Source organism: Saccopteryx leptura, chromosome 3, assembly GCF_036850995.1.
Source record: "Saccopteryx leptura isolate mSacLep1 chromosome 3, mSacLep1_pri_phased_curated, whole genome shotgun sequence".
Classification (NCBI taxonomy): Eukaryota; Metazoa; Chordata; class Mammalia; order Chiroptera; family Emballonuridae; genus Saccopteryx; species Saccopteryx leptura.
Window position 1 is genome coordinate 119,670,408 of NC_089505.1, and position 27,067 is coordinate 119,697,474.

At 46.4% G+C, this 27,067-nt stretch overlaps 2 protein-coding genes across 3 annotated transcripts; one reads left to right on the plus strand and one right to left on the minus strand.

Annotated features, from left to right (window-relative positions):
* The first annotated feature begins 289 nt into the window (after positions 1-289).
* Positions 290-8,925, plus strand: MMACHC (metabolism of cobalamin associated C). Of its 2 annotated transcripts, none has more exons than XM_066376184.1 (4): positions 290-428; positions 3,287-3,481; positions 4,137-4,289; positions 5,247-8,925. In XM_066376184.1, exons 1-4 carry the CDS (start codon positions 348-350, stop codon positions 5,664-5,666), a joined length of 849 nt encoding a protein of 282 aa, XP_066232281.1. In that variant the 5' UTR covers positions 290-347; the 3' UTR covers positions 5,667-8,925. The 2 variants fall into 2 exon arrangements, with proteins under 2 accessions (XP_066232281.1, XP_066232282.1); XM_066376185.1 differs by having other exon boundaries at positions 4,137-4,178.
* PRDX1 (peroxiredoxin 1) lies at positions 8,688-27,067 on the minus strand. Its single transcript, XM_066376194.1, has 6 exons — positions 26,986-27,067; positions 23,124-23,240; positions 19,004-19,157; positions 18,313-18,435; positions 15,821-15,951; positions 8,688-9,036 (listed from the first exon to the last, which is right to left on the minus strand). The coding sequence occupies exons 2-6, from the start codon at positions 23,227-23,229 to the stop codon at positions 8,951-8,953; spliced, it is 600 nt and encodes a 199-aa protein (XP_066232291.1). The 5' UTR covers positions 23,230-23,240; positions 26,986-27,067; the 3' UTR covers positions 8,688-8,950.

Here is a 27,067-nt window from a genome sequence, read left to right on the forward strand (position 1 = left end):
GTTCTATTTCAGACTAGATGTCGCAGGGCTACTTGGGAAACTGAGTTCGCTTCCCACTGGGACAACCCGCGATGGAGGCTGCCGAACTACGTTTCCCTAAAGGCAATATGTGCATTCACACCTCCACCGTGGAGCTTGCCGGGAAACCGAGTCTTTCTGATTATATAGTGGTTGTTTCCGAAAACAAACTAAACTACATATCCCAGGATGCATCGCGCAAAGTCAACCGTGACACATGCGGGTCCCATATGTTCTTGGGAAATGGAGTCCAAGCTACCCTGAAAATTAATAGCACCCGTTAATTTTGAGACTCCATTCCCCAAGAAGCTCAGCGTGTAGCATGCAGTATGGAGTCGAAAGTCGCAGAGCTGAAGCAGAAGATTGAGGACACGTTGTGCCCTTTTGGCTTCGAGGTTTACCCTTTCCAGGTTGGTTCTCTCTCCTGCGGTGCTAGGCGAGGTGTATGATTGGGGCTACCGGCGGTGTGAGGCCCGGAAGCCTTCTTATCCTTCCCGAGCTCCTCTGGTCTCGTGTCCGTCTGACCTAGCGGGACAGAGTGTCAATGAGAGCTTGGGAAGGTAGGATCTGTTCCAATTTTTCCTTTTGTCCCCGTATAATGCCAGACTGATAAATGGGAGACATCATATGTTCCAGTAACCTGTGGTTCTGTCACTTACATAATTTAGGGGAAGAAAGGCACCCTTGAGGTCAGAGTTACTTTGGAAGCTTCCTAGAGAAGTTAGGAGAGGGAAAGGCCTGAAAGGTTTGCATGGCTAGGAATTAGGTCATGTAACAAGAGAAGGGCGCGTGACCAGGCGGTGGCGCAGTGGCTAGAGTGTCCGACTGGGATGCGGAGGTCCCATGTTTGAGACTCTGAGGTCTCCAGCTTGAGCGCGGGCTCATCTGGTTTGAGCAAAGCTCACCAGCTTGGACCCAAGGTCGCTGGGTTGAGCAAGGGGTCACTCGGTCTGCTGAAGGCCCACGGCCAAGGCACATATGAGAAAGCAATCAATGAACAACTAAAGTGTCGCAACGAAAAACTGATGACTGATGCTTCTCATCTCCTTTTCTGTCTGTCCCTATCTATCCCTCTCTCTGACTCTGTTAAAAAAAAAAAAAAAAGCCTGACCTGTGGTGGCACAGTAGATAAAGCGTCGACCTGGAAATGCTGAGGTTGCCGGTTCGAAACCCTGGGCTTGCCTGGTCAAGGCACATATGGGAGTTGATGCTTCCAGCTCCTCCCCCCCTGTCTCTCTCTCTCTCTGACTCCCTCTCTCTCCTCTCTAAAATGAATAAATAATAAAAAAAAAATTAAAAAAAAAAAAAAAAGGCCCTGGCCGGTTGGCTCAGTGGTAGAGCGTTGGCCTCGCGTGCAGAAGTCCCGGGTTCGATTCCCGCCAGAGCACACAGGAGAAGCACCCATCTGCTTCTCCACCCCTCCCCCTCTCCTTCCTCTCTGTCTCTCTCTTCCCCTCCTGCAGCCAAGGCTCCATTGGAGCAAAGATGGCCCGGGCGCTGGGGATGGCTCCTTGGCCTCTGCCCCAGGCACTGGAGTGGCTCTGGTGGCGGCAGAGCGAGGCCCCAGAGGGGCAGAGCATCGCCCCCTGGTGGGCAGAGCGTCGCCCCTGGTGGGAGTGCCGGGTGGATCCCGGTTGGGTGCATGCTGGAGTCTGTCTGACTGTCTCTCCCCATTTCTAGCTTCAGAAAAAAAAAAAAAAAAAAGAGAAGAGCATTCTTGGTGTTGAACAAACAACTGGTTGCTTTTGTCCCTCCACCAACAGAATAATAATTCATGATGTTGCCAATCACCAGCTCTGAACTGGGAATAGCAAGTCTGCACCTAACTGACAAAAGTCTGGCACCACCACCTTAGATACAAAGCTAAATCAACTCAGCTTGAGCCCTTTGCCTGATGCTTAAGAGACAGCCCACTCTCTCCTCTAACACTAAGTGGGCCACAGCAGTGCTGGGAGAGGATTTAGAGTAGTTTGAGAGAGAGAGGACTTTGCAGAAAAAATGGAGTTGAGTTTTATATGAAAAGATAGATTGGAACAGCTTGAGTAAAGGCGTGGAGGTGATGGGTAGCAAGTATGAGGGACAATAAGGATGCCTATCTGGTGGGTCAGGTCGACTCAGGCAGTTAGTTAGAGTTATTATACTGAAGCCCTGCTGGTCATTCTAGGCTCCTACTTCTCTCACCTTCCCATCCCCACACCCAATCAGCCACCAGAACCTTTAGGAATCTGTCTCCTGAATCTCCCAAATCCAACCCTTCCATCTAATACATCTGTGTTCTGGTCCAGGACATTTCTCATTTGGACTTCCTGCAGTAGTCTCCTTGCTGTCATTTTGCCTCCAATCCACCCTCCACACTGCAGCCAGATTGACCTTTCTAAAAACTGATCATGTTAGTTTACTCAAATCTTCGATGGCCCTTCATTATTACCAAATTAGACCTATATTTCTTAGGTTGGTGGTTAAGGCTAGTCACAACCTCACTACTACTGATCTTTTTAGCCGTCTCTCTCTGCTCCCCTCTATACACCCTTCACTTCTCTCAAACTGGACAGTTTGCTATTCTCCAAATATGCCCTGTACTTTTTGCCTTTAGGCTGTCACCTCCATTTAGAGGGTCGTCAAACTTTTTATAAAAACCGCCCACTTTTGCAGTGCTGGTCAACATGGTCCCTACCGCCCACTAGTGGGCGGTCCAGCTTTCATGGTGGGCCAATCACAGCGCTGTTTGGTTGCGCGGTAGGGACCAGGTTGACCAGCAATGCAAAAGTGGGCGGTTTTTTATAAAAAGTTTGAAGACCCCCTCCGAGACTTAAAAGACTCAGCTTCCAAGAAGCCTTTTTTAATTTCAGAGAACCTTCACCTGGCCCTGTCATTGTGCCAATCTCAGTATATTTTTTTGTTTCTAACTGTTCATGAATTCTCTGCCTCTCCATTCTAAACACCCTGTCAAATTCAGAAAAGTCCCTCATCACAGAGCATCAGCAGAAATTCAATGTTTGAATAAATGAGATCGATGCTGGGGCAAGATATGAGGCTTTGAATGCCAGGTTAAGGTATGAATTTTCGCCTGACCTGTGGTGGCACAGTGGAAAAAACCTCAACCTGGAACACTGAGGTTGCCAGTTTGAAACCCTGAGCTTGCCTGGTCAAGGTACATATGGGATTTGGTAGTTCCTGCTCCTCCCCTCTTCTCTCTCTCCTCTCTAAAGTGAATAAATAAAATCTTTAAAAAAAAAAAAAAAAAAAGTAAGAATTTTCTCTGTTCCAGGTGGCATGGTACAATGCACTCCTGCCCACAGCTTTCCACCTGCCCCTGCCGGGACCTACCCTGGCCTTCCTAGTACTCAGCACACCTGCCATGTTTGACCGGGCCCTCAAACCCTTCCTGCATGGCTGTCAACTCCAACCACTGACTGACCCTGTGGACCAGTGTGTGGCCTACCACCTGGGTCGCGTTAGAGAGGTGAGCAACATTCATATCCTCTCCCAGCTCCCAAACCTGCAACTGCTGTGAATTCCTCCAAGCTCATTGAAGGATCTAGCTAGGAGCCACTTCCCAAGTAGGATGATAACCTAAAGCCAATCTTGACATTGTGATCTCTCCCCATTCTGCCCTCTCAATCCAGGCTCAGCCACCTTCCTCTAGCAGCCCCCAAGGTCTGAAATCAACCTCTCACCCTCACTGATGGGCAATCAGATCACACTTCCTTGACCTCCAAATGAAACAGGAATAAGCCCAACAACCCCCAGGCATCTCTCACCTGTCTTTGCCCTAGACCTAAAAGCTTTATACTGTCTTTGGGACCTTTTGAAGACAAAATATTTCCCCACCACACTCACATTTACATACTTACATACATACATACACATACACTGGGACTCTGGAGGGCACGGCCAAGTTATCCTTCATAATGGAGGTTTCTGAGCAAGACCTTCAAGCATGGGCCCTCCTGGACAGAGTATCATTTTCTTCACACTGGAGCCCCTTCACCCGAAGTTTATGATTTCCCTTCAAACAACTTCTAAGGACAGGACCTTTGTTAACACAAATTAGGGCCAAGACAAGGTCATGATTCCTCTCATGCTGAAAGGAGCCTCTATCCTGTCCTGTATCCCAGAGCCTACCAGAGCTGCAGATGGATGTCATCGCTGACTACGAGGTACATCCCAACCGGCGCCCGAAGATTCTGGCCCAGACAGCAGCCCATGTGGCAGGGGCTGCTTACTACTACCAACGACAGGATGTAGAGGCTGACCCCTGGGGGACCCAGGTCAGAGGGCAAGTATGACTAGAAACAAAAAATGGTAAAGGCCCATCAGATACCGTGTCTCAGATTCCTCCACCTCCCATGGTAAAGGAGTTTGTAGACCTAATCCAGGAAAGGGGTGTTCCCTTCCCAGGGTGGACCTTTCTTAAATCCACCTGGAAATATATCATGTTTGAGAACCCAGTGTGTTCATAAGACTGTTACAGAATGGAGAGGTGAGTGGTGAGACTTTGAAGTTGAAGCTCAGCTTAAGAAACCCTCACTTGACCAGGCAGTGGCGCAGTGAACAGAGTGTAGGACTGGGATATAAAGGACCCAGGTTCAAATCCCCAAGGTTGCCGCCTTGAGCATGGAGCCACTGGCTTGAAGCACAAGATCACTGGCTTGAACAAGGTGTCACTCACTCTGCTATAGCCCCCTGGTCAGGGCACATATGAGAAATCAATCAACTAAGGTGCCGCAACAAAGAACTGATGTTTCTCATCTCTCTCCCTTCCTGTCTGTCCATATCCGTCCCTGTCACCAAAAAAAGAAAAAAGAAAACCCTTCATCATAGCCAGAGTGAGCCCATAAAAAGGGTCGCCCAGGTAGAATGGGAGAGCAAAGCTACAAGAGTGACAGAGGAGAGGCTCACATGTGGAATCAGTGTCCAGTGATTAAGAAATAAGTGAATATGCCTGACCTGTGGTGGCGCAGTGGATAAAGTGTCGACCTGGAAATGCTGAGGTCGCCGGTTCGAAACCCTGGGCTTGCCTGGTCAAGGCACATATGGGAGTTGATGCTTCCAGCTCCTCCCCCCCTTCTCTGTCGCTCCTCTCTCTCGCTCTGTCTCCCTCTCTTCTCTAAAATGAATAAATAAATTTAAAAAAAAAGAAATAAGTGAGACTAGCTGTGGAAATGGTAGTTCAACTTGGTGCCAAACATAGTGTCCATAACCTTGCTTTTCTTTACTCTCCTCAGCATATATCAGGTGTATGCATACATCCCCGATTTGGGGGCTGGTTTGCCATCCGAGGGGTAGTGCTGCTGCCAGGAATAGAAGTGCCAGATTTGCCACCCACTAAACCCATTGACTGTGTACCAACAAGAACTGAGCGAATCACCCTGCTTGAAGGCTTCAATTTTCATTGGCGTGACTGGACTTACCGGGACATTGTGACACCCCAGGAGCGCTATTCAGAAGAGCAGAAGGCGTACTTTTCCACTCCACCTACCCAACGTTTGGCCTTGTTGGGCTTGGCCCAACCATCAGAAGAACCTAGTTCCACATCCTCTGAGCTTCTCTTTACCACACTCATACCCAAGAGGCCTAAGAACCCCAGCAGAGCCCCAGGGTGGCTCCACCCCAGAGTCTCACCGCCTGTGTCCCCTGGCCCTTGATACCCTCCCTCTCTTGTGGGATCCCCATTTACACCAATAGTACTTGCTAAGACATATTGGGCTTTGGTAAAACAAAGGCTTTATTTTGGGTAGAAGAGGATTACTTTCTTTTTTATTTATTCATCTTAGAGAGAAGGAGGGGGAGGAGCAGGAAGCACCAACTCTCATATGTGCCTTGACAGGCAAGCCTGGGGTTTTAAAACTGCGACCTCAGTATTCCAGGTCTACGCTTTATCCACTGCACCACCACAGGTCAGGCCAACAGGATTACTTTTGTGTTTTTCGTTTTTTTTACAGAGCCAGAGAGAGTGATAGATAGGAACGGAGAGATGAGAAGCATCAATCATCAGTTTTTCGTTGCAACACCTTAGTTGTTTATTGTTTCTCATATGTGCCTTGACCTTGACCGTGGGCCTTCAGCAGACGGGGCAACCCCTTGCTCAAACCAGCGACCTTGGGTCCAAGCTGGTGAGCCTGCTCAAACCAGATGAGCCCACGCCCAAGCTGGCAACCTCAGTCTCGAACCTGGGTCCTCCGCATCCCAGTCCAACACTCTATCCACTGCGCCACCGCTTGGTCAGGCCAAGAGGATTCCTTTTGATAAAATTATAGTAGAGATCGGCCCTGGCCAGTTGGCTCAGTGGTAGAGCGTCGGCCTGGCGTGCCAAAGTCCCGGGTTCAATTCCCGGCCAGGGCACACAGGAGCAGCACCCATCTGTCTCTCCACCCCTCACCCTCTCCTTCCTCTCTCTCTTCCCCTCCCGCAGCCAAGGCTCCATTGGAGCAAAGATGGCCCGGGTGCTGAGGATGGCTCTGTGGCCTCTGCCTCAGGCACTAGAATGGCTCTGGATGCAACAGAGCAACGCCCCAGATGGGCAGATTATGACCCCCTGGTGGGCTTGCCAGGTGGATCCCGGTCCAACTTGAGAAAAATACAAACAAAAAAAAAATTATAGAGATCTTCAATGAAGATAGCCATTATTGCCTGTTAGTATTTCTTGGCAGTGCCCCAACAATCTCCTAAGTAATGGTATAAATAAGTAAAATGTCTCATACTGGTGTGGAGACTGAATACTTACAAACCCGTTAAGCATTTGTTGTTTTTTAAGCATGGAAAGACGTACTGGAAGAGCCATGAGAAGCATTAAATCAGTTGTGGCACTTTTAGTTGTTCATTTGATTGCCTTTTATACATCTTGATGGGGGTGGGCATTCCAGGCAAGCTAGCTACCACAAGTTAGTACATCCATGCTCAAGCCAGCAACCTTGGGGTTTTGAACCTGGGTCCTCTGCATCCCAGGTTGATGGTCTATTCACTCTATCCCCACCTGGTCAGGCAAGAATTTCTTAAAGTGCCTAGCATACAGTAAGCAGTGTCAGCTTGTACTGAAGGCCTGGGAATTCTGTACTGCTGCTCACAGGCCATGCTGTCTGAACACTGGAGGGATAGGTAAGCTGGAGTAGCTGAAAAATATTTATACAAGTGTATGGTAGGTCACCATAGTAAAATATATCCTTAGTTCTGTTATCTGTCCTAAAAGGCCTCTGAAGAAGCCTAAACCTCTATTAGTTACCTTCCATCAGGACAATATGAATGAGGGCCCCCAAAAAAGGACTGCCCTCAAATCAAGGCTAGAATCCAGGGAAGGTAAAATGTTTTAAATACTATGCTTTTCATTCCAAAGGTTCTCTCCTACAAACAGCCCTGTGCTTTTTTCCTTCCCCATGCCCCTTTTTTTGGCAGAGACAGTGTGATAAAGGATAGACAAGGGAGATGTGAAGCATCAATTCTTTGTTGCACTTTAGTTCATTGATTATTCTCATTATTGCCTTGATGGGGGGGGGGGGGGGTACAGCAGATTGAATGACCCCTTGCTCAAGACGTGACCTCAGGGTTTCAAACCTGGGACCTCTGCATCCCAGTCCAACGTCATATCCACTGTGCCATTGCCTGGTCAGGCTCTTCTCCCCTTTGGTGCCAAAGGTACAGAGCCACTAAGTGACTTTTTTTAAGTGAGAGAGAGTGCGCCCCCCACACACACACACAGAGGCAGACAGACAGGAAGGGATAAAGATTAGAAGCGTCAAGTCATACTTGCAGCACCTTAAGTGTTCATTGATTTCTTTCTCTTATGTGCCTAGACAGGGGGGCTCCAGTTGAGTCAATGTCCCCTTGCTCAAGCCAGCAACCATGGAATCATGTCTATGATCCCCCACTCAAGCCAGTGACCTCAGGGTTTCGAACCAGAGTCCTTAGCATCCCAGGCCAACGCTCGCTCTACTACATTACCACCTGGTCAGGCTAATTCTGATCTTTTACAGAATCAGTAGCAAGCTTTTATTAGACAAAGCAAATATTCAGCCCTCCCTATAATGTAAAGCATAAATGTCCAAGTAATAAATGTCACTGGGACCTTAACCTACAATGCAGCCTATAACAGAAACTCAAGTATAGCTTGGCCAACACACCACACCAGGTCTTGATCTCCTTTTCAAATACAGTCAAATAAAATGTTAACAACTTGGCTGACCTGTGGTGGCACAATGAATAGGGTATTGACCTGGGAACACTGAGGTTGCCAGTTCAAAGCCCCAGGCTTGCCAGGTCAAGACACATACAAGAAACAACTATGCATTGCTTCTCTCCTTACCTTTCTCTAAAATAAATAAATAAAAGACTCTTTTTTTTAGTATTTTTGTTTTAAATTTTTATTTATTGATTTCAGCAAGGGGGGAGGGAGGGAGAGGGACAGAAGTATCAAGCTGTTCTTTTATGTGTCCTGACCAGGATTTTTATGTCCTCAAGTGCAAACAGGCAACCTTTGCACTTGAGGACATAAAAATCTTTAACAAAACATTTTAAGTATTAACACCTTGGTTCAGTTCCACTCCCTGTGTCTACTTGCATTTTTCCTCTAATTTCCTGATTCTGAGGCAGCTCTCAATTCTCATTTTCTCATAGGGAAGGAAAGAAAAGAATAAATCAAGGCTTCTGCCCCCAAAAATGAAGAAACAACAAGATTTCAGTTCAAGTTTAATAGAAACTACAGAAGATCAAAAGCAATGCCCCAACTACTCTGCATCAGTTGGCCTGCTCCATAAGTTCACACAATTTACTCCAGAGGAAGAAAGGCTGGCCTCCCCAAACCCAGCAGGAAAGGCTAGTACTGTCACATACCACATCTGGGCTAAGTTTAAGATCTTGTGCTTTATGCATGACAACAGTAAGAAAGGTTTTGTTCTCATGGCTATACACTGCCACATGACCCAAAATGGCCTGGTGCTCACTTCTGCTTAGAGAAATATTCTTTGCTCTTCTGGACATCAGGCTTGATGGTATCACTGCCAGGTTTCCAGCCAGCTGGACACACTGCAAGAGAAAGTTATCAGTAATTAATAATAATTGGCTCAGTGGTGAGCTCCAACCTTTCCATGGACAAATGGTTGCCTCAAAACCAAATCTGTGCCTGTCCAGGTAGTAGCGCATTGGACTGGGATGCGGAGGACCCAGGTTCAAAACCCCAAGGTTGCTGGCTTGAGCGTGGGCTCATCTGGTTTGAGCAAGGGGGTCACTTACTCTGCTGGACAGTCAAGGCACATATGAGTAAGCAATCAATGAACAACTAAGGTGCCCCAATAAAGAATTGGTGCTTTAAAAAAAAAAAAAAAAGATGGTGCTTCTCATCTCTCCCTTCCTGTCTGTCTGTACCTATCTGTCCCTCTCTGGCGCGCGCGCGCGCACACACACACACACACACAAACAAATCTGAGCCCTAAAAAGTCTGAAACACTCAAGCACCTAACAACATGCAATTTAATTCTCACATAGCCCTATTTCTATTACACCTAATTTATTCATTTAGCATCGGATACGTAATTTTAAAATATTAAGCAACAGGCCCTGGATGGCTGGCTCAGTGGTAGAGCGTCGGCCTGGCGTGCAGGAGTCCCAGGTTCAATTCCCGGCCAAGGCACACAGGAGAAGCGCCCATCTGCTTCTCCACCCTTCCCCCTCTCCTTCTCTCTGTCTCTCTTCCCCTCCCGCAGCCAAGTCTCCACTGGAGCAAAGTTGGCCCGAGCACTGAGGATGGCTCTGTGGCCTCTGCCTCAGGCACTAGAATGGCTCTGATTGCGGCAGAGCGATGCCCCAGATGGGCAGAGAATCGCCCATTGGTGGGCGTGCCGGGTGGATCCTGGTCAGGCGCATGTGGGAGGCAGACTCCTGGTTTCCAACTTCAGAAAAATACAAACGAACAAACAAAAAAACAACTCGGCCCTGGCCGGTTGGCTCAGCGGTAGAGCATCGGCCTGGCGTGCGGGGGACCCGGGTTCGATTCCCGGCCAGGGCACATAGGAGAAGCGCCCATTTGCTTCTCCACCCCCCCCCTCTCCTTCCTCTCTGTCTCTCTCTTCCCCTCCCGCAGCCAAGGCTCCATTGGAGCAAAGATGGCCCGGGCGCTGGGGATGGCTCCTTGGCCTCTGCCCCAGGCGCTAGAGTGGCTCTGGTCACGGATAAGAGTGACGCCCCGGAGGGGCAGAGCATCGCCCCCTGGTGGGCAGAGCGTAGCCCCTGGTGGGCGTGCCGGGTGAATCCCGGTCGGGCGCATGCGGGAGTCTGTCTGACTGTCTCTCCCCATTTCCAGCTTCAGAAAAATACAAAAAACAAAACAAAACAAAACAAAAAACTCAACTCTTAGTTGGGCTTAGGTTGTCACATTTCAGCAACAGCTGCACTTGGGGAGTTGGGGAGTCAAAAAGCTACAGTGTTACAAACTCAAAAGCTGGGAACAACTAGTTCAGTACTTGCAATCAGAATACTTTAGAAGTACTAGTGCCAGAACAGTGAGAAAAGGGCCTACATTCTTAGCAAATGATAGGTTAAAAACTGTTAGGTTTGAGTCCAGGACTCCTTACAAATATTCTCAACTATCCAGGTTGAACTTTAGGCGACCTGATGGTAAGGCAGTTACCACAGCTCTCCACCTGAGCAACCCGATTGATGCATTAACCTCCACCTGACCCTTAAACATTCTGTCAGCTAGTCACCCCCCCTTTCCCTTACTGAACATTCTGTTGCTTGCCCATTAATCACGATGCCCTCCACTGTTTAAACCTTCCATTGTTTAACCGCCACAGGTCACAGAAGTTTTCCCCATGCAGTGAGAAATACAGCCAAACTCAATCCTACATAGGCTGAAGTTTTTCATCCTCTTGCTGCTGACGCCACTAGGGTCACAGCCCATCTGTTTGCAGATACAGGGGGTCCTTAGGTTACAACAGTCACAACATGTTTCAAGTTTCTAACACTCCCATAAAAACTGAGACGTATTCTGGCTCGCATCACACTTACCGACATGGGTGAACTAGTTTGGATGCATGGGGCGGAAGAATACACAGTATTCTTTTTCTGTGGGTAGTTGTGTTTTTATGTTCTACATTATGATTTTACAACTGTGTTAAGATACGTAAGTGACTTAGGCAAGAGTTTGTTTCAACTTACACCAAAATTTGGGTTACATCACTGACACAGGAACGAAACTGTGTTGTAACACAAGGACAACCCGCATATAAATAAATTTCTGATAAAACTCTCAGGATTTGTGCGCCCCTTTTTCGGCAACCTAAACAAAAACCTTAAATTTAATCTGCTCAGTCAAATTTAGATTTTACAAGGTCAACTCACAAATATATTATCTTTGATCTTGAAACTTCTAAATGAAGAAACTTGATTTTTCATCCAAAGCTCCCTAAGCCCTAACTTCTCAAATACTTTTATTTTGAAAAATTTTTGTGCCTGATCATGTAATGGCACAGTGGATAGAGCATCAAACTGGGATGCAGAGGACTCAGGGACAAACCCCGAGGTCGCCAACTTGAGCACGAACTCATCCGGCTCGAACAAGGGGTCACTCACTCTGCTATAGCCCCCCAGGTCAAGGAACATATGAGAAAGCAATCAATGAAAAACTAAGGTGCCACAGGCCCTGGCCGGTTGGCTCAGCGGTAGAGCGTCGGCCTGGCGTGCGGGGGACCCGGATTCGATTCCCGGCCAGGGCACACAGGAGAAGCGCCCATTTGCTTCTCCACCCCCCCTCCTTCCTCTCTGTCTCTCTCTTCCCCTCCCGCAGCCAAGGCTCCATTGGAGCAAAGATGGCCCAGGCGCTGGGGATGGCTCCTTGGCCCCTGCCCCAGGTGCTAGAGTGGCTCTGGTCGCGGCAGAGCGACACCCCGGAGGGGCAGAGCATCGCCCCCTGTTGGGCATGCCGGGTGGTTCCCGGTCAGGCGCATGCGGGAGTCTGTCTGACTGTCTCTCCCCTTTTCCAGCTTCAGAAAAATAAAAATAAAAAATAAAAAACTAAGGTGCCACAACGAAGAACTGATGCTTCTCATCTCTCTCCCTACTTGCCTTGTCTCTATCTGCCCCTCCCTGACTCTGTCAAAAAAAAAAATATATATATATATATATATATATATTTTTTTTTGTAAAGCCTGACCAGGCGGTAGCAAAGTGGATAGAGTGTCAGCCTGGGATGCTAAGGACTCAAGTTCAAAACCCCAGGCTTGCCTGGTCCAGGAACATATGGGAAATGATGCTTCCTGCTCCTACCCCTCTTCTTTATCTCTATCTCTTTTTCTCTCCGCCCTTTTTAAAATTAACACTTTTTTAAAAAAAATTAAAACACCTTGTAGAAGTCCTGGGTTTAATTCTTGGCCAAGGCACACAGAAGTGCCCATCTGTATCCTGCAGCCAAGGCTGCATGGGAGCAAAAGTTGGCCCAGGCACTGAGGATGGGTCCATGGCCTCCATCTCAGGTGCTAGAATGACTCCGGTTGCAATAGAGCAACGCCCCAGATGGGCAGAGCATCCACCCCTAGTGGGCATGCTGGGTGGATCCCAGTAGGGCACATGCAGGAGTCTCTCTGCCACCCTGCTTCTCACTTCTGAAAAATACAAAAACTAAAATAAAATAAAAAATTAAAATACTCTAATTTTTTTTTTTTTTGCATTTCTCCGAAGCAAAAAACGGGGAGAGACAGCCAGACAGACTCCCGCATGCGCCCGACCGGGATCCACCCGGCACGCCCACCAGGGGGCGATGCTCTGCCCATCCGGGGCGTCACTCTTTCGCGACCAGAGCCACTCTAGCACCTGGGCCAGAGGCCAAGGAGCCATCCCCAGCGCCCGGGGCCATCTTTGCTCCAATGGAGCCTCGGCTGCGGGAGGGGAAGAGAGAGAGAAGAAGGAGAAGGGGAGGGGTGGGGAAGCAGATGGGAGCTTTTCCTGTGTGCCCTGGCCGGGAATTGAACCCGGGACTTCTGCACGCCAGGCCGACGCTCTACCACTGAGCCAACCAGCCAGGGCTAAAAAGAATTTTGTAATTAAACTTATTGGGGTGATACTGGTTAACCCTCAAATATAAAATATAATTTTCAAAGATAGAAATAAATTAGCTGTAACTTCACCAATAGAGGCATAGTAGATAAAGCCTTGACCTAGAATGCCAAGGGTGCCCCTTCAAAACCCTGGGCTTCCCTGGCAGGTTGGCTCAGTGGTAGAGCGTCGGCCTGGCATGCGGAAGTCCCGGGTTCAATTCCCGGCCAGGGCACACAGGAAGAGGTGCCCATCTGCTTCTCCATCCCTCCCCCTCCCTCTCCTTCCTCTCTCTCTCTTCCCCTCCCGCAGCCGAAGCTCCATTGGAGCAAAAGATGGCCCGGGCGCTGGGGATGGCTCTGCGGCCTCTGCCCCAGGCGCTAGAGTGGCTCTGGTCGCGAAAGAGTGACGCCCCGGATGGGCAGAACATCGCCCCCTGGTGGGCGTGCCAGGTGGATCCCGGTCAGGCACATGCGGGAGTCTGTCTGACTGCCTCCCCGTTTCCAGCTTCAGAAAAATACAAATAATAATAATAATAATAAAATTTAAAAAAAAAACAAAAACAAAACCCAAAACCCTGGGCTTGCCCAGTTAAGGGACTTACAATAAGCAACTACTATGAGTTGATGCTTCTCCCTTCTACCCTCCTACTGTACCTTTCACTCTTTGTTTCTTTCTCTCCAGTCTCTCTAAAATCAATGAATAAAATCTTTTGAAAAAGGTATTAGCTGTATCTACCTACTGCTTTCAGGTAAGCTGTCTTAATCCTACTTTATTTTTCAAATTTCAAAACTGGTTCTATATTACTTTTTTTTTTTTTAGTGAGAGAGTAAGAGAGGGACAAACAGAAAAAAGAGAGATGAGAAGCATCAATTCTTTGTTGCAGCGCCTTAGTTGTTTATTGATTGCTTTCTCAACTGTGAGAGGGGGGAGGGGGGTACAGCTGAGTCAGTGACCCCTTGCTCAAGCCAACTACCTCAGGCTTTTAAACCTGGGTCCTCAGCATACCAGGCCAACACTCTATCCACTGCAACACTGCCTGGTCAGGCTATTACCTTCATGTTATAAAACCCCAATAAAACACATATGAACTAGAGGGACTCTTCTCCCAATAAACATCTGTCAAGAAGAGCATGCTTTATATCTAGATTCTCGCCTGACCAGGCGGTGGCACAGTGGATAGAGCGTCAGACTGGGATGCGGAAGACCCAGGTTCGAGACCCCAAGGTCGCCAGCTTGAACGTGGGCTCATCTGGTTTGAGCAAAAATTCACCAGCTTGGACCCAAGGTCGCTGGCTCAAGCAAGGGGTTACTCGGTCCGCTGAAGGCCCATGGTCAAGGCACATATGAGAAAGCAATCAATGAACAACTAAGGTGTCGCAATATGCAATGAAAAACTGATTGATGCTTCTCATCTCTCCATTCCTGTCTGTCCCTGTCTATCCCTCACTCTAACTCTGTCTCTGTAAAAAAATAAAAAAATATATATATCTAGATTCTCAACCTTTTGTTTTACCATCATACACCTATGAGATCCTGCTACACTCATTTAAAAGGTTAAATGTGCAACAGTGAGTAATTTTAAATGAGCAGAGCAGAAGCTGGGAATGTACAGTTGGAATTAAAAGCCTTTATATTCTTTCTCCTCCCTGAACTTTCCCATTATCCAACCCACTATAATCCAGGGACTTTAATTTCTTTTTTTTCCTAAGTGAGAGGAGATAAAGAGACAAACTCCCGCATGCACCCTGACCTCGATCCACCTGGCAATGCCTCTTTCTGAAGCCAATGCCCTGCCCACCTGGAGCCAAGTTCACAATTGAACACCTGAGGCAGAGGCTCCAGGGAGTCATCCTGAGCACCAGAAATCAACTGAGCCAAGGCTGTGGGGAGGGAGAGAGAGGGGGGAGAGAAAGAGGGAGAAAAAGAAAAGGATGGAGAGGGGGAGAGGTAGGAGAGGGGAAGGAGAGGAAGGGAGAGCGCACCAGGAGAGGCAGGGGGGAGAAACAGATGATCCCCTCTTCTGTGTGCCCTGACCCATCCCCCCAAGACTTCCACAGGGCACGTCGACACTCGACCAAACTGGCCAAAGCCGGGACTTCAATTTCTTCAAGAGACATAATCAGTCCTTTTTGTTTGGTATACAGTCGTCCATTGCCATTCGCAGTTCCCTTTTCACTGTATCACTGTATCGCAGATTTTTATATTATATATATCTAATTTTGTATCACAGATTTTTTGCTATATAAGTATTTTTACAAATTTATTATTTTAACTATTTTTGCAGTAAAATAAGCATTTTCTAGCCTGAAAAATTGAAAACAATATCCCTTCCTGTCTGTATGTCCCTATCTGGTCCCTCTCTGACTCTGTTTCTGCCACACACAAAAAAAAAAAAATTAAAAGAATATTACTGTATATTCACTGGTGAGTACGCATATAGAATTTTATATGTTGTTAAAATTACGTAGGTTTAAGAGTGTAGAAAGTGTTTAAGAGCATAGGAAGTGTTTATAAGAGTGGAAAGGAAGTGTTTATAAGAGAGGAAAAGGTTAGTAACAGTGTGGGAAAGGTTTATAGAAGTGTGGGGAAGGTTTATAAAGCCTTAAAATATATATAAATAATAAAGTAAACATAAGGTTGCTACTTCGCAGATTTTTGCCTATAATGGGGGGTTCTGGAATCTAACCCCCACAACAGACAACGGACTACTGTATTGTTCCTAACACCAGTCCCACCCTACCAACATTCCGGTGTCTTATCTCCAAGCAAACTGAATTACCTTCCCCATGTTTGTCAGTGAACTGGAAAGCCTGAACTAGTCTCAGAGTCTCATCCACAGAGCGGCCAACAGGAAGGTCGTTTACGGTGATCTGGCGAAGAATACCTTTATCATCAATTATAAAGAGGCCCCTGGGGAAAAGAAATTGAAAGTTTGAGAAAGAAGTAGTACACATTTAAAATCTGCTGTGTTAGAGGCCTTCGCCAATAGCTTATTTGGTTCAAGCATCATCCCAATGCACCGAGGTATGGATATGATCCCCCATTAGGGCACTTTCACAGATCATCCAATAGATGCATAAATAGATGGAACAGCATATCAATGGTTCTCTCCCACCTCCTTCTCTCTCTCTGAAATCAATAAAAAAAATTTATTGGTAGCACAGTGGATAATCATCAACCTGGAACGCTAGGTTACCAATTCAAAATCCTGGACTTGCCCAGTCAAGGCACATTCCAGTAGCAGTTAAGAATTGTTGCTTCCTAATACCTCCCCCTACCACCTAGCTCTCTCTCTTTCCTCTAAAATCAATATGTAAAATCTTTTTCCATTTTTATTTCTTTTTCTTAAGTGAGAAGCAGGGAGGCTGAGAAACAGACTCCTTCATGCACCCTGACCAGGATCCACCCGGGAAGCCCACTGGGGGCAATACTCTGCCCATCTGGGGCCATTGCTCACCAACAAGCTATTTTAGTGCCTGAGGAGAGGCCATGGAGCCATCCTCAGCACTCGGGGTCAACTTGTTCCAAACAAGCCATGGCTGCAGGAGGGAAAGGGAAAGAGAGAGAGAAGGGAAAAGGGAGAAAGTAAAGGGTGAAGAAGCAGATGAGCACTTCTCCTGTGTGCCCTGGCCAGGAATCAAACCAAAGACATCGACACACCAGGCTGATGCTCTATCACTAAGCCAATTGGCCACGGCAAATAAATAAAATTTTAAAATAATAAATTTTTTTTTTCTCTTTAAACCAGTGGTTCTCAACCTGTGGGTCATGACCCTGGCAGGGGTCGAACGACCAAAACACAGGGGTCGCCTAAAGCCATCGGAAAATACATATTTATTATACTTTTTTTTTTTTTTTTAACAGAGACAGAGTGAGTCAGAGACAGGGACAGACAGACAGGAATGAAGAGAGACCAGAAGTATCAATCATTAGTTTTTCATTGCGCGTTGCAACACCTTAGTTGTTCACTGATTGCTTTCTCATATGTGCCTTGACCGCGGACCTTCAGCAGACTGAGTAGCCCCTTGTTGGAGCCAGCGACCTTGGGACCAAGCCGGTGGGCTTTTGCTCAAACCAGATGAGCCCGCGCTCAAGCTGGCGACCTTGGGGGGTCTCGAACCTGGGTCCTCTGCATCCCAGTCCGTCGCTCTTTCCACTGCGCCACCGCCTGGCCAGGTTATACAATACATTTTTAAATAAAATATGTATTTCCCAGCTTGAGTGCAGGCTCATCTGATTTGAGCAAAGCTCACCAGCTTGGACCCAAGGTCGCTGGCTTGAGCAAGGGGTTACTCGATCTACTTAAGGCCCACAGTCAAGGCACATATGAGAAAGCAATCAATGAACAACTAAGGTGTCACAACGAAAAACTGATGAGTGATGCTTCTCATCTCTCTCCGTTTCTGTCTGTCTGTCCCTATCTATCCCCCTCTCTGACTCAGTGTCTCTGTAAAAACAAAAAAAAACAAAAAAAAAACAGCCCTGGCTGATTGGCTCAGTAGTAGAGCGTCGGCCTGGCATGCAGAAGTCCCGGGTTCAATTCCCGGCCAGGGCACAAAGGAAAAGCGCCCACCTGCTTCTCCACCCCTCCCCCTCTCCTTCCTCTCTGTCTCTCTCTTCCCCTCCTGCAGCGAGGCTCCATTGGAGCAAAGATGGCCTGGGCACTGGGGATGGCTCCTTGGCCTCTGCCCCAGGCGCTGGAGTGGCTCTGTTCGCAACAGAGCAATGCCCTGAAGGGGCAGAGCATCGCCCCTGGTGGGCGTGCCGGGTGGATCCCGGTCGGGCGCATGCAGGAGTCTGTCTGTCTCTCCCCGTTTCCAGCTTCAGAAAAATACAAAAAAAAAAACAAAACAAAGTGAGACCATGATGCTGTATACCTTAAACTTAATGGAATGTATGTCAGTAATGTAATTATTTCTGAATAAAACTGAAAACAATCCTGGCCAGATAGCTCAGTTAGTTAGAGCACAATCCCAAAGTGCAAGAAGTTGCTGGTTCAATCCTTGTCAGGGCACATACAGAAATAGATGGGATGTTTCTGTCTGTCTGTCTCTCTCTCATTAAAATAAACAAAAATTTTTAAAAAATCTATCAATAAATTTTTCAGTGGTAAAAGAAAAAATAAATGAAATGAGAAAGGAGTATGTATAGATCAGGGCTCTCTCTACCTTTTTCTCTAAAAAAAGGCCCTCAGCCAATCATATCTTTCCCAATGGATGGCAGTGTCCCATCTTCTATCCCCCCAACCCCGCCTATCACACAGGTATATACCTGAATGAGATGCCTTCATCAGCCTTTAAGACCCCATAGTCCTGAGCAATGGTACGCTTGGGGTCTGACACCAGGGGAATGTTCATGGGTCCCAGTCCTCCTTGTTTCCTGGGTGTGTTGATCCTATAGCAAAAGGCACATATAAATCATAAACTTTCAAACTTTGTATCTATACCCTGCCCCCTTTCCAACATTCCTAACCTCACTTCCCCCAAAACTTCAAACTTTTCCCAGCAGTAATGTGAATGGCTAAGGACAGTTAAGGTCACCAGGGTATATTCAGCTGAAACCCGAGTGCTTCTCCTCTGCTCCCACGTAATAAAGCAACAGGAGGAAGTAGAGCCTTTGCATTCCCTTCCATAAGACAGAAGCCGCCTGACCTGTGGTGGCGCAGTGGATAGAGCATTGACCTGGAATGCTGAGGTCCCCGGTTCAAGGCCCTGCACTTGCCCTGTCAAGGCACGTATGGGAGTTGATGCTTCCTGCTCCTCCCCCTTCTCTCTCTCTCTCTCTCTCTCCCCCTCCCTCCCTCCCCCCCTGCCCTTCTCTAAAATGAATAAATATCTTTAAAACAAAAAATTAAAAAAAAAAAAAAGACAGAAGCCAATACTTGAGGAAGTCTATTGAAAAAACCTCCAAGTCCCAGTTGTTGCTTCAAAACTCCACATGTGAAATGGAACAACAGATTTACCATGCCAGGTGACAGAAGTGAGAATCCACAGAAGCACCAATCACTTGGCAGTTGAGTTTCTTAAATTCTTCTGCCCTATCACTGAAAGCAACGATCTCCGTGGGGCACACAAAGGTAAAGTCAAGAGGATAAAAGAAGAATACCACATATTTCCCTGGAAGGGAAAAAACAAACTCCAAGTTAGCCTTTGAAACAGACATCCCTGCTTTCCAAAGAAAAAACTAAACAATTTTTCCTATAGAAAGAGAGGCCTTTTTAAGTTAATGCCAGAAATAGTAATTCCTAGATGCCAAGATGCTCACAGATGTCTCCAAGAGCTGCTTTCAGAACCTCTTGCAGCAGGAGGACCTGCATGAAAAAAGGTTCATTCCAGTTCATGCTTTATTTTTCTGCCTCATTAGCTGTCAACCACAGAACAGTGTTCAATATAAATCTGAACAGGGGGCCTGATCGAGCAGTGATGCAGTGGATAGAGCGCCGGACTGGGACACAGAAGACCCAAGTTTGAAACTTTGAGGTCACCAGCTTGAGCGTGGGATCATAGACATGACCCTATGGTCGCTGACTTGAGTAACGGGTCACTTGCTCTGCTGGAGCCCTCCAGTCAAGGCACATATGAGAAAGCAATCAATGAACAACTAAGGTGCTGTAACGAAGAATTGATGTTTCTCATCTCTCTCCCTTCCTGTCTATCTGTCCCTATCTGCCCCTGTCTCTCTTACTAAAAAAAATAAAAAATTTAACAGGGTAGTTAAAATTAGCACAGACAGCCCTCGCCAGTTGGCTCAGTGGTAGAGCATCGGCCTGGCGTGCAGGAGTCCCGGGTTCGATTCGCGGCCAGGGCACACAGGAGAAGCGCCCATCTGCTTCTCCATCCCTCCCCCTCTCCTTCCTCTCTGTCTCTCTCTTCTCCTCCTGCAGCCAAGGCTCCACTGGAGCAAAGTTGGCCCGGGCGCTGAGGATGGCTCTATGGCAGGGGTCTCAAACTCGCGGCCCGCAGACTAATCCACGAAGTTCAAAATATTTTGGATAAAATTAAGTAAGCCCGTGGATTAGTCTGCGGGCCGCGAGTTTGAGACCCCTGCTCTATGGCCTCTGCCTCAGGCGCTGGAATGGCTCTGGTTGCAACAGAGCGATGCCCCAGATGAGCAGAGAATCGCCCCCTGGTGGGCATGCCGGGTGGATCCCGGTCGGGCGCATGCGGGAGTCTGTCTGACTGCCTCCCCGTTTCCAACTTCAGAAAAATACAAAAAAATAAAATAAAATTAGCACAGACACCACATTCTGCATGAAGAAAAGCAAGAATGCAGTTATCTTTCATTCTGGCCAGGTAGCTCCGTTGTTTAAAGCATCACCCCAATAATCAAAAGGGCCTGACCGGGTAGTGGCGCAGTGGATAGTGTTGGACTGGGATGCAGAGGACCCAGGTTCGAGACCCCAAGGTCACCAGCTTGAGTGCGGGCTCATCTAGTTTGAGCAAAAGCTCACCAACTTGGACCCAAGGTTGCTGGCTTGAGCAAGGGTCTGCTGAAGGCCCTCAGTCAAGGCACATATGAGAAAGCAATCAATGAACAACTAAGGTGTCGCAAGGAAAAACTGATGATTGATGCTTCTCATCTCTCTCCGTTCCTGTCTGTCTGTCCCTCTCTCTGTAAAAAAAAATGATTGCAGTTATTTACTGGCTAGCCCAATGCCAATGCTTACAATCAGTGCCTAATAAAAGCTGAAATGCTGCAGGGTAGTAAGAGACCAACAAGGAAAATCAGAGTCTTTGCACTTCTTTCACAATGAACCACAGTAATATAATGAGTAAGGTTTAGTGATCACCTGAATCATCACGAACAAGTTCCTAAGAAGCCTGATAAGAAAAAAGTTAAATAGTAGACAATCCAAAAGTCCTGATGAAACAGGACTTTTAATTGGAATTTTACTGAAGTCCCTTAGATTACCAACTGAGTAGATCTTCAACTGGCCAGGTAGCCTCTCACACTTAACAGGCTGAGCTATTGGAACAGTTCCAAGTACTCACTTCCAGGCAGCAGCAATGTTTGAGAATCAAAGTAAATTGCTCCTCAGACATTCACTTTGAAAATTACATTCACATCTTGGCCAGTTAGCTCAGTCAGTTAAGAGCATCATCCCGAAACAAGATTGTGGGTTCAATCCCCAGGGCACACACAGGAAATATCCAAAAAATTGCACTACTGAATGAAAAATCAAATGCTTCCCTTCCTCCCCTTTCTCCCTCTCTCTCTCTCTCTCTCTCTAAAAATTAGTAAAAATTAAGCCCCAGCCAGAGAGCTTGGTTGGAGTCAGCCCAGAGTACAAAGGTTGCCCGTTCAATTCCTCAGTCAGGGTATATATAGGAGCAGTCTGATGTTTCTTTTTCCAAAAAAAAAAAAAAAATTTTTTTACAATCACTAGAAAATCCAACCTCTCCAGGGCTTTGCCTGACAAGCACTTTGAAGCCTCAGCAGATCAAACCCCAAAGGCAAAGAGAGGTCCTGCCTTTACCCTTGGGCCAGGATCATTCCAACCAACAAACGTGTTAGGAAACCTAGTCACATGTTTACCCAAAAGCTGACTCCAGAGCTGATTACTACATATCACTAAAAAAAACTATAATTGCCTGACCAGGCGGTGGCACAGTGATAGAGCGTCAGACTGAGTTGTGGAGGACCCAGGTTCGAGACTCCAAGGTCGCCAGCTTGAGTGCGGGCTCATCTGGTTTGAGCAAGGCTCACCAGCTTGAGCCCAAGGTCGCTGGCTCAAGCAAGGGGTCACTTGGTCTGCTGTAGTTCCCCCCCCCCCCCCCCCCCGTCAAGGCATATATGAGAAATCAATCAATGAACTACTAAGGAGCCTCAACGAAGAATTGATGTTTCTCATCTCTCCCTTCCTGTCTGTCCCTATCTGACCCTCTCTGTCTCTGCCACTATACACACACAAAAAAAGCTATAGACATGAGTTTCAGATTTACACTGTAAGTAATCTATATGTTCAATTGTCCCAGAAGACCCAGCTGCTCCCAACTGCAACGTTCAAAAGAGCAGTATTATAACTTCACAAGTGCCTTATCAGTGGTGGCACAGTGCATAGAGCGTCAACCTGGAATTCTGAGGTTGCTGGTTCGAAATCCAAGGCTTGCCTAGTCATGGCACATACAGAAAGCAACTACTATGAGTTGATGCTTCCTGCCCCTCCCCTTTTGCTCTCTCTCCTCTCTCTAAAATTAATAAGGTCTTTAAAATAAAAAGTATTTGACAAGTGTCTGCATGAAGCTATAACAGAAAGCAGAGCTGTTCTAATGGCAACATCAACTCTCCTCTGGGGGCAACAAGTCAAGGGACTGTGCCTAAACCCTTTGCCTAATAATACAGTAGCTATGACGCATACTTCATAAACTGAACAAGCAGTGTCACAGCTCCAAACACAAGATCTGAGAAGTTATTTTGCTAACAGCTTAAAGTAATACTCATTTATCAGCACACAGTACAGTTTTGTAGGTCAGAGGTTTTCCACAGCATGGCTGGGTTCCTTGCTCCGGTATCACAAGGCTGAAATCAATGTGTCAGCCAAGCTGAGTTCTTGTCTAAAGGCTCTGGAGAAAAATTCATGTCCAAACTCATTCTATTTGTTGGCAGAATGCAATTCCTTTTGACTGTAAAACAAAGTCCTGGCTTCCTTGCTGACTATCAGCTGGGGGCTGCTCTTAGCATCTAGATGTTACCGGTGTGCTTGCCACCTTCAAGTCAGAAAGGTCCATCAAATCCTTTATATGCCTCAGACTTCTGATTTTCCCTTCTGTTCAAGCTCTGAAACTTGAAATTATTGAGACTATCTTCAGTAATACAATTGATGAGTACTGAGAAAAAAACTGAGCTAATATGTTCAGGCATAATGAAGCATGTGCTTTCTCCAAAAGCAATCTAGACCTAAGGTAACTATCCTGTGAAAACTGTTGATAATGACATGAAAGCAACAGTCTACCACCTTAAATACCTTGACCCAGGAGACATAAATCATTTTACAATCAAACATACAGATATAAAAATCAAACAAGCCATCCCTAGATAAAAAAATAACTGCATTTCAATGAACCTAATGTAATTTCTCTTACCTCTGTATTCAGATAGGCTGATATCTTTGAACTGACCATCTGGCATCACAGCTGTGGCTTTGAAGTTGGGGGCAGGGTATCCAATTTTAGCATTTCCTGAAGACATCTTGCTATCAGCTGGAAAAGATGAAAGAGGAAATGAATTTGAAATAAGTCTTTTTCTTTTCTAAATGTATTTGTTGATTTTTGAGAGAAGGGATAGAGGGAGAGATAAAAAACTTCTATATCTGTGTTTTTATGTGCCCTGACAGGGAAATCAAACCAGCTACCACTGCATATTGAGAACAATGCTCTAACCAACTGAGCAATCCTGACAGAGCAAGTCTTCCTTTCCTAGATACCCAGCACTCCTCTTCTACTTAGACTTAGCTATAGAATAATGTCTGGTGGCCCTGAATATATACATTAATTTTGATATTAGTAAGAAGCAGCCTGACCAGGCGGTGGCGCAGAGGATAGAGCGTCAGACTGAGATGGAGAGGACCCAGGTTCGAGACCCCGAGCTCACCAGCTTGAGCACGGGCTCATCTGGTTTGAGCAAAAGCTCACCAGCTTGGACTCAAGGTCGCTGGCTCCAGCAAGGAGTTACTCGGTCTGCTGAAGGCCCGCTGTCAAAGCACATATGAGAAAACAATCAATGAACAACTAAGGTGCTGCAATGCAAAATGAAAATCTGATGATTGAGGCTTCTCATCTCTCCATTCCTGTCTGTCTGTCCCTGTCTATCCCTCTCTCTGACTCTATCTCTGTCCCTGAAAAAAATTTTTTTTAAAAAACCCCAGCAATTTCTTTGTAAATTGAAGTAACCTCTATTACTTTTAAAGAACCATTCATCTATGCAATGGCACCTGCACTTTATTTTCATTATGCAGAAGCAGGAAAGGGGGGAGGAGACTATCAAACCTAACCCCAAATGCACAATGCAAGAGTGCCTGACACCCAAAAGCTGGTAATGTTGCCCTTTCCCTTGACTACACCTGCATCTGTATTCATAATGTGGGGAGCACACTTGATATTCTCCAGGTAGATCTGCCAAGCACACCCAACTGGCTGGTTAGCTTAGTTGATTAGAGTCATCACAAAACACCAAGGTTGACGGTTTGATCCCCACTCAGCATGTAGGGGAAGCAACCAATGAGCACACAACTAAGTGGAACAGCAAATGAATGCTTCTCTCTCTAAAATCTATCAATTAAAAAAAAAAAAAAGAGTTAAGAGGCAAGACCAGGACTCTGCAACCGCTCAGTTTCAAAACATTAGGCACTGTGTACCCATTTAGAAGTCCTTTCAGCCTGACCTGTGGTGGCGCAGTGGATAAAGCGTCAACCTGGAAATGCTGAGGTCGCCGGTTCGAAACCCTGGGCTTGCCTGGTCAAGGCACATATGGGAGTTGATGTTTCCGGCTCTTCCCCCCTTCTCTCTGTCTCTCTTTCCTCTCTCTTTCTCTCTCTCTCTCTCCTCTCTAAAAATGAATAAAATTTAAAAAATTTTAAAAAATTTGTGTAAAAAAAAAAAAGTCCTTTCAAAAATGGGTCTAGCCTGACCATGCTGTGGGTACTGGGACACAGGGGACCCAGGTTTGAAACCCTGATGTCTCCGGTTTGAGCACAGGCTCACCAGCTTGAGTGCAGGGTCGCTGGCTTTGAGCATGGGATCAAAGACATGACCCCATCTATGGTCGCTGGCTTGAGCCCAAAGGTCACTGGCTTGAACAAGGGGTCACTCATTCCGCTGTAGTCCCCACACCCCGTCAAGGCACATATTAAGAAAGCAATCAATGAACAACTAAGGTGCCACAAGCGAAGACTTGATGCTTCTCATCTCTCTCCCTCCTATCTGTCCCTCTCTTTGTCGCTCAAAAATAAATAAATAAATAAATAAATGGGTCTATGACCTCGGGGCCAAAATCCGAGGCAATGAGTCAAGTTATTGGCAAAAAGCAGCAGATACATCAGATTCACCCAGTTCAACAATAAGAAGTTCAGATTTAGATGCATCAGTTTGAAAGCTCCAAAAAGCTAATTTTCATTAAGTTTTTGGTTTCTGTTCATACTACCACAATGGAAAGAAACCTTGTGAGCACTGATCTCTAACTTTTTACTCTAAATACCTTTAGTAACAACCACAATAATAAAAACCACCAGTACGGGGCATTGCAACTTGATGACCAAATACAGGTGTAACCCTAACACAAATAGACTTGTTCAAACCTGCTATTCCTACCGGCTCCCCTGTCCACTAAAGCCCAACCCTTCCGGGAAAAACCTGCTGGACTTCCACACCATGTGAGTCTCCCTCAGGAGATCTAACCAAGAACTTCACGGCCCCAAAACCCATCTAAGGTACCCTCCTGCCACTGCCACTCCTATCATCACCCCCACGCTAGAACTTCAGAAAGAACTAGCAGAAAAGAGAAGTCTTCAATGAGGGTATTTGGGATCACCAAAACCACCACTGTGCAGATGGCAAAATAAAGGCAGGAAAAGGAATCTTTTTCTTTATAGTTTTAGATTAGGTTTTATTCATAAACTACACAAAGTGACATCATTATCCTACAAGAACTGCCAAACAGAACTATCACCTGCTCTGTAGACTAATCCCAGCAGGTTTTTACACTATCAAATTTGGTATTTAAATCCACATTAAAAATGTTACTGTATCACAGGTCTTCATTACCATGTCAGAAAATCCTGACATTTCTTCAAAAATAATTCATTCTGATAAAGACAACATCAATATCTTAAGCACATGAACAGACACTATTTGTTCTATTAAATTGAAAAGTCACTGGTCATGCAAACCATGTCAAATCTCAACTTTATCTGACTTTACCATTCCACTGGGGTTATCAAAAACCAGTCAGAACAAGTAAAGCTTTTTGACAGCAAAACTATTCCTCAACCAATACTGCATATCTGAGTCATTTTCCAGGAAGATTAACTGGGGTTAGGATATTGACAGATCTTCTGAGAAGTGTGTGTGTCTGTCTCTCTCGTCTTCCATCTTCCTCATTAAGGTGACCAATTTTTTGACAATGAAAAGGACAAAAATAAATTGAAAATATCGTAAATGAAAGAAACACTTTATTCATTGCAACAATAACTATAAAACGATAAATGCATAATAAAAACATTTGTAATATTTTATATTATAATTATGCTTACATGCCTATTAATTTTTAATAGTAATTGTAAGAAAAAAGTACTCATTTAGATACACGTCACATCACACACAATGGATCAACTCTGCATCGATCATATACATTTACAGACTAGTCTTCCTATATCAAAAAGGAGGACATGTACCACACCTTTCAGGGGAGGACAAAACTTACAAAAGGACTGTCCTCCCTAAAGGAGGACAATTGGTCACCTAATCATTATGTTTAAACTGCTAATCTTGCAAATAGGGAACAGAGTCTTAATCTACAAAGCTTCACAGCTAAGGACCAGGAACAGCCTTTACCTCTACCACATGACGGCTGGGTGGCCTCGGGTAAGTTTCCAGGTCTTTCTAGAAGCTTCTCGAACCGTCTGGCAGGAGACTAATCGGAGGGACAACATCCACCCCAACCCCCACCCCACCGCCACCGCCACTTCCAGCCTGCCCCTACAAGCCAATAAGCGCCCTCTGTCTGGGTTGCCTGGGGGGAGAGGAGCCTCGAGCCGACCTTAGCCCCGGGGTTCACTCATACTCCCGGGGGGGGGGGGGGGGGGGCACGTGAAAGTGCGCGAACCGCCTGACCACTCTAAGGCGGCCGGTCCCGGTCCACCACCGCGACTTACGCCTGGGAAGGAGGAAAAGGCGACCAGCCGGAGGTGGGAAGCTAGGCTTAGCTAGGCAGCAATGCCCAAATACTCACCAGCTCAGTAACACAAAAAGAAGATCAGGAAGAAGCCTCACAAAGCGCGCGTTCGGGCGAGGCGCTACCTTTATAGCCTATA